Source organism: Entamoeba histolytica, genomic scaffold (assembly GCF_000208925.1).
Source record: "Entamoeba histolytica HM-1:IMSS scf_1104750518795 genomic scaffold, whole genome shotgun sequence".
Taxonomy (NCBI): Eukaryota; Evosea; order Mastigamoebida; family Endamoebidae; genus Entamoeba; species Entamoeba histolytica.
Genome location: NW_001915368.1, coordinates 1 through 7,067, shown reverse-complemented (window position 1 = coordinate 7,067; position 7,067 = coordinate 1). Strand labels below are relative to the sequence as shown.

The following is a 7,067-nucleotide window of genomic DNA, read 5'->3' as shown; positions in this document are numbered from 1 at the left end:
GAAGCTACTTTACAAGAAGCAGTTCTTGTTATGGTTGGTTCATCTATTGGTGTTTTATCTACTGCTACTACAGCACAAGCAGAATTAATTCAACAACTCCAAAACTCTGAAACTGCGAGTGGTGTTCATAGAGATAAAGAATATGCAGAGGAATTAATTAAAGCAGTAGAAGATGTTAAAAGTACTGCAATTGAATTACAACAAAAAATTAAAGAAGATAATGTTAATTCTGATGAATTAGTTAAAGTAGCTGATAAAGTTGGTAAGAAAGTGGAAAAAGTTGTTGTGTCTTGTAGAGCTGGAACAAGAACTAAAGGAAGAAGTCATAAATACAAAGATCTTTTGGATGCTTCAAAGAAACTTGCTGATGCCACAAAGAATCTCTTAGAATGTGCTAAAAAGGTAGATGAATTTGATGATACACCTGTTGTTGTTCAAATGAATTTACCACCACCACCTCCTCCTGTCACTGAAGTTGAGGAAGAAGAAGATATCGAAACATTTGGTATTGACCAATATACTCTCAAAGAAATTGAACAACAAAAGAAAATCTTTGAATTAGAAAAGAAATTAGAAGCTGCCAAAAAGAAGAAAGCAGATTTAGAAGAACTTGCTAAATCTTTCCAAAATTAAATCACTTTTTTTACGTTCAAAAAATAAAAGTTATTTTATTTTTTTTTTTAATTCATTAAAATATCTTTTTTAAAAGCTTGATTAGAAGAGGAAAGTGACAAGTGAAAAGTATCGATGTTTGAATGATTAATTCTGATTGATGAAAAAATGACAATCCCAAACCCTCCAGATCACTAAACTCATAGACTTTATGTGCTTCTTGTGTGACATCCAAACCGCTAGAAACCAATTAACTCCCCATGATGAACGACCCCAATGCCTTCTTGAGGAAGGAGTCAATGTACTAACTCATTTGTTTGGGATTTTTTATGCTATTTTTATATTTAAGATGTTTAGAAGATATGCCAAAAAACACAATTTAAATAAAATGAACAACTTAGCAATATTGTGTTTCTGTCTTGCTTCATTTACTTTATATTTCAATTCTACAACTTATCACTTATTAAATATTCTTCTTCCTAACAGTATTTGTCTTAGATATTTCTTTCAAAGACTAGACCATATCACTATTTATATCATGATTTCTGGTTGCTATTTATCATATTGTAATGATTTGGTTAAAGAATAAATCAATTAGACATATCCTGATGGTAAAATTTTACCATCATCTCCTCGAACCATATCTTTATAATTCCCTTCAATATAATAATTAGGATTATGAATTGGTGTTTCGATAAATGTTCTTAGATGATAATAAGAATTCATTCTTTGTGGAATGAAGAATGGGAATGTTTCAATTGGTTTAAACGTGCATACTGATGTAAACGCATAATTGTCTTTGATAGTTTTTCCTATTATTTTTGACATAAACGCTTGTTGGGTAGATCTATGTGTTACAAAACATACTCTTTTATATTTTTTAGTTAGTTCAAGTATTGTTTTAAATGCTCGTTGCTGAATTTCTTCCCATGTTTCTAATACGACTTCCTTAATTATTGGTTGATATTGGTCATCATAATATGGATCTTTATATTTAATTGGATCAAATTCTGGTACTTTTTTTCTATTTACTTTAGACAGAAATTCACTTGCACCTGGCTCTATTCCATACTTCATATTATTATATTTTGCTATTTCTCTTGCTGTTCCTGTTGCTCTTAAATATGGTGAACTAACAATAACATCAATCTTTTCATGTCTCATTCTTCTTCCTACTTCTTCAGCTTGTTTAATTCCATCTATGTGTAATGGTGGGTCATGTGGATATTGTGCTGTTGGAACCCATTTTAAATCGATGTAGTCATGCCTAACTGCATGACGGACAATGAATAACTTTGGTTGGTTTGTGTATTCATTATGTAATTCTTGAAGATTATTAATTAATTTATCATACTCTTCATTAATCTCTTCATTTCCTTCTTTCTCTTCTTTTATAATACTAATTTTTGGTAATTGGTCATGTGTGTCATTACAATCAAAGGTAAATAACATCATTACTCCTTTTTTTCCTTTTATTTTTTCTTTTTGCTCATTCATTAAATCAATATATTCTCCAATAATTTCATAATGTTCAATTTCTTTATCTTTTATAATTTCCTTAAATCCTTTAATAACTTTATCATATTCCTTTGAATTAATACATTTGATTTCTTCTTTTATGTCATCTCTTTCATTCATGTTGATATAAATAATTATCCCCCGTGGATTTTCATAGTCTTTTGTAGTGTTATGATATTCTTCCATTTCGCTTAGCTAACCAACGCTATTTTGGAATATTTTATTTTAAGTTCTTTTTAAATAAAACTTATTTGTCATCTTTAACTAACATGTCAGTTCCACCACGTTCATGGCAAAAACCCTCTCAAACTCATCCCCACCAACAACCAGCCTCACCGCAAATGAATACACCACAATACTTATCACCATATGTTCCTCCAATTTACCCACCAATTTTTACTTCTCCATTTACACAATTTGGAGGGATAGAAAATGAAATGGCTCAAATTTTAATGACAATAGGAATGGGTAAACCACTTATTGTAAAAACAGGACAAATAATATATCAATTCATTCATGAATTAAAAATTGATAACTTGGTAATTAGTTTATGGAAAAAGATAGAGGAGATTCCTATAACTATTCCAATTAAGAAGATGTTTTGGAAAATATACATAATGTTGGTAGGAGAAGAAAAGAACGACAGAAGTGGATATTTGTTTTTGATTGGAATATTTTTAATGATTCCTTATCTCCACCGTAAATTTCATAATCCAACAATCTCTTTTCAATAATTTATTCTTTTTTCTTCATTAAAATTTGTTCCATCTTCCTTTGTTGAATTTATAAACACACAACAGAAAAAGTAATTCTTTTTGGTCTTTTAACACTCAATTATTATTAACTTTTCTTTATTTAATTATCCTTTTCAGTACTTTTATTTCTACGAAGTCCTAAAACGATGTTTTGAACTAAATTGTCCATAGATTCACTACTTTCTTCTGAAGTGTCATTATGGTTGTTTACAATATTGATTTTAGTAGTTCTTTTCTTTTCTTTTTTTGTTTTATTCGTTGCTTTTTTAATACCTTTACTTTCTTTTGACTTTTTTAACTCTTTAATACCTTCACTTTCTTTTGGTTTTTTAATCTCTTCACTCTCTATTAATTTTTGTAATTCTTTAATACCTTTATCTTCTGTTGGATCTTCAGTTTCTTTTGATTTTTCTAACTCCTTAATACTTTCACTCTCTATTAATTTTTGTAATTCTTTAATACCTCTATCTTCTGTTGGATCTTCAGTAATACAAGATTGTTTTTGATTTTGAGCATTCTTTGGAACGCGTTTATTAAATCCTGCTACATTCATACGTTTAGTAACAACCATAACTTCATTTTTTCCAATTCTTGTTCCATTAAAACTCATTATAGCTTTATTTTTATTTTCAATAGAATCCATTTCGAGGTAGGCATACTTCTTTGAGATACCAGAGTGATTAACTGGAATAGTAATTGATATAACCTTACCAACAGTTGAAAAAAGTTTTATTAAATCCTCTTTTGTTGTTCTAACATCAAGATGAGTAATACAAAGTGATCTACGATCTCGATCTTGTTGTTCTTTACTTGGTACATATTTTGATTGATAAGTAGAAATTTTTGGAGCTTTTTCATTGGTTTGGTCTTCCTTTTTTTGAGTTTTTTCACTGTGATCAACACTTACTTCTTCACTATCCACTCCTTCAGTTTTATGTTGTTCATCAGTGTTCATTTTATTTGTTTAAATTTTCTTTTGTGTTTTTCAGGGTTTTTTTTAATTTTAATACCAAACAAGTTATTCTATTATTTATTATTTATTTTTACTATTTTGTATTTCTTAAATTTGTTTTTATTTTATTTTATTTTTTTTTGATTAATGTTCTATTCTTGGATTGTTCACATAATATGTTAAATCTTCATTTTTCTTTAATAATTCATTATATTAATGAATTGTTAATTGTTAACAACAGTCACTCTAAAAAGGAGAATATTTATATTTAATTTTTATAATTTTATTTTCAAATAATTTTTGTTTCTAACCATTTGTTATTGTTGGTGTTGGTACTTATTAGTGTAATTTGAATTTGATTAACTAATTGATTCAATGCTTCATCAACAAAGTTTTGTTATAATGAGTGTGAAATAATTAATTAATTTAATAAACATTATCAACTAATGAATTGAAGAAAAGAGAAGTATCTATTAAATATGTAAAAAGAGAATAACGAATTAATGAATAGTACTCTTGTTATTCTCTTTTTTTTTTACAAATACAAATAAGAGAAAGATTTATGAAGTGGTTTATTCGAGTTTAATTGTATAAGTTTTTAACAGTATGAGGTTTGACTCATTTGAAGTATTTTTTAATTCTTTTTTTTATTCTTATTATACTGATAGTTTTTGGTTCATTATTATAAAACCATTTTAAACTATACTAAAGTAGTATTTTCTCAAATAACCGTTGTTAGTCCTATGAGTCTTTCTATTTAAAATAAAGTTTATTTGTTTATTCCTTTAAAAGAAATGTTAATTTTGAATAACAAACATATCATAAATTTTTGAATCTTACCTTCTTTGAACAAAAAAAAGTATCAAATATCAACAGAAATAATTGGATATGAAGTATAATTAAAAACCAATTAAAATCTTTTTTTTTGATTTTGATTCAACAAAATAATTTAAATTTATTTGATAATATTTGTTAGTAAGTAAAAGTTATATTTAAAAAAAACAAATAAGGTATATTTCATTTTACTTTAATTTGTGAGTTATAACTTCATGAAAGAAATATTAAAATTAATATTTTTATTCAATTTAAATGTATTTTTTATTTTGAAGAGATAAAATATTAATGTAATAGTCACATACAATTATAAAAAAAACAATATGATATAGATCTTAACCCATTTTATGGAGTAAATTCATTAAATTAATTATATTTATTATAAGTATTTAATAAAATAATAATTCATTTATAAACATATTCTTATTAGATGTTATTATAGTTTTATTTTATTCATTTAAATTGAAAACAATAAATTATTATTGAATGATGATATAAATAATAATTTTTATTGTATTTATTATTTGTCAAAAAGATATATTTTTATAACAAACATTTGAAAGAATATTTTATTTTTCAATAGTTTTTTGGTTTTTTTTTGAAAGGAATTAAGATAAAAATTAAGAACAGAAGTTGTGAGAAATAAACTTGAACTAAAAAAAGAATTATTCTATAAAATTTGTTGTAGTAATTTAAAAATAAATTAAGTTTATGTTAAAACTGCTTTAAGAACAATAAAAAATAAATGAAAAACAATTGAGTAATTAAAGCATAACACACTTCTTTCCTTTCTTTTCCTTTTTTGAAGATTCATTGCATGATTTTGAATTAGAAGTAGTATTAGAAACGACACATCCATCAAACAATTCTTGATGTTCTACAACTGCTCTTTTCAAAAAATCAGTTAGAGAAGATTGAATATCTTCTTTTTGAGTTAAAGCATTAAATTGAAACAATTTTATACCGTCTGGAAGAAAAGACTTAATTTTTTCTACAACATTGTCATCATCATTTTCATCACTATGTGTTACATACACTAACCTATAACATGGACTATTGTCACCATCTCTATCATTGATATCTCTAAATTGACCTTGTAGAAATTCTCCAGAATCTGATTCAGATCGAGAAGCAACAAGAATATGAATTTTACCTTTAGAAAGCATAGAGTTATTAGTAGTTCTGGCATTTAAAAAAGAATCACCATTACAGTCATTCTATTTATTAGTTATTTTTTTTGATTTAGAATAAATTAATAATAAACGAACAAATGTAAATCTATATCCTACTTTGTTAATTGTGAGTACTGTATTCACTGTATGTTCTTGTTCAGTTTGTTGATATTCTTCACTCACTGGAAGTCCCTAAATAGTGATTATGTGATTTAATAAAAATCTTAAAATGAAAAGATAACAAACACAAAATTGGTTCACAAGGGTTGTTTTACCAACTTTTGGTAATCCAATCATAACTATCCCAACACTTCTATTTTCCATTTAATATTGTTAGTCTCATTTTTAAACTTAAAATTATCAAACTTTTCTGTCATGTTTCTTTTTTATGTTTTTTTTTTAAGTTCTTAATTTTTTTCTATTTTTTTTTCGTTGTAAAAGAAGAATTTTTCATCTTTCACTTTTCTTTATTCAAAAGAAAATGAATTTTGTTAATAAAAAGTATTTATAAATTTCATATCTTTATTTCAAAATTTATTTTAGTTAGATGCTGCAATAAAAAAATACTAAAACAATTTTATTGTTTAAAATTTTTTGTTAAAAACCATGTTGTTAGAATTTTTAAAAAACAATGTTTGATAGTCGAACATACAATGATATAAGGAGGTACTATCATTTTGATAAAAATATATGTCTTAAAAACATGAAAAAAAATATCTTTGAAAAAGAGGTAAAATAAACAAAAATAAATTTATATAAATATAACAGCCAATCTTCTCCAGAAATAATTTTTTAATAAATGAAAAGAGAAATTATTATCAATTTAGTCAGTCTAGTTATGAAGTACTTTCTATTATTCATTCTTTTTAAAAAAGTACTTCTTATTATTTAACAACAGTTATTTTAATTACTTTTTTTGTTTTTTTTATAAATTCTAACCAAAGAAACTTCAACATATGAAATAAATAAAATAAACAATAAATTATTAGTTTATTTATTATATATTCTTTGCTTGCAAGGTATATGAGTAAACGTTAAAACATTTTAGATGAGATATAAAGTTTTTGAAAAATAAAATAATATAGTTAGTAAGTTTTTTCTGAGTTATTAATCATTTTAAATTTACAAAAAAAGAGGAAGTTTAAATTATGTTTAAAATCTTTTTTCAAAAAAAATCTAGCATAAAAGTTTATCAATAATTCTCATTTAAATAAAAGCTCCATA

At 24.9% G+C, this 7,067-nt stretch overlaps 5 protein-coding genes and 1 pseudogene across 5 annotated transcripts; 3 read left to right on the top strand and 3 right to left on the bottom strand.

Moving 5' to 3' along the window:
• Nucleotides 1-30: 30 nt before the first annotated feature.
• EHI_165820 (uncharacterized protein) lies at nt 31-633 on the top strand (the record flags this gene model as incomplete). Its single annotated transcript, XM_001914315.1, has 1 exon — nt 31-633. The coding sequence occupies one exon, from the start codon at nt 31-33 to the stop codon at nt 631-633; it is 603 nt and encodes a 200-aa protein (XP_001914350.1).
• Nucleotides 634-823: 190 nt separating this feature from the next.
• Nucleotides 824-1,201, top strand: EHI_165810 (annotated as a pseudogene).
• Nucleotides 1,202-1,206: 5 nt separating this feature from the next.
• EHI_165800 (phosphoglycerate mutase family protein) lies at nt 1,207-2,250 on the bottom strand (the record flags this gene model as incomplete). The annotated part of the gene is made up of 1 exon (XM_649210.2): nt 1,207-2,250. One exon carries the CDS (start codon nt 2,248-2,250, stop codon nt 1,207-1,209), a length of 1,044 nt encoding a protein of 347 aa, XP_654302.2.
• Nucleotides 2,251-2,399: 149 nt separating this feature from the next.
• On the top strand, nt 2,400-2,864 carry EHI_165790 (uncharacterized protein; the record flags this gene model as incomplete). Its single annotated transcript, XM_649209.1, has 1 exon — nt 2,400-2,864. The coding sequence occupies one exon, from the start codon at nt 2,400-2,402 to the stop codon at nt 2,862-2,864; it is 465 nt and encodes a 154-aa protein (XP_654301.1).
• A 121-nt stretch (nt 2,865-2,985) lies between these two features.
• EHI_165780 (RNA recognition motif domain containing protein) lies at nt 2,986-3,840 on the bottom strand (the record flags this gene model as incomplete). Its single annotated transcript, XM_649208.1, has 1 exon — nt 2,986-3,840. One exon carries the CDS (start codon nt 3,838-3,840, stop codon nt 2,986-2,988), a length of 855 nt encoding a protein of 284 aa, XP_654300.1.
• Nucleotides 3,841-5,414: 1,574 nt separating this feature from the next.
• EHI_165770 (uncharacterized protein) lies at nt 5,415-6,167 on the bottom strand (the record flags this gene model as incomplete). Its single annotated transcript, XM_649207.2, has 3 exons — nt 5,415-5,888; nt 5,940-6,035; nt 6,090-6,167. The coding sequence occupies 3 exons, from the start codon at nt 6,165-6,167 to the stop codon at nt 5,436-5,438; spliced, it is 627 nt and encodes a 208-aa protein (XP_654299.2). The 3' UTR covers nt 5,415-5,435.
• Between the last annotated feature and the right edge of the window lie 900 nt (nt 6,168-7,067).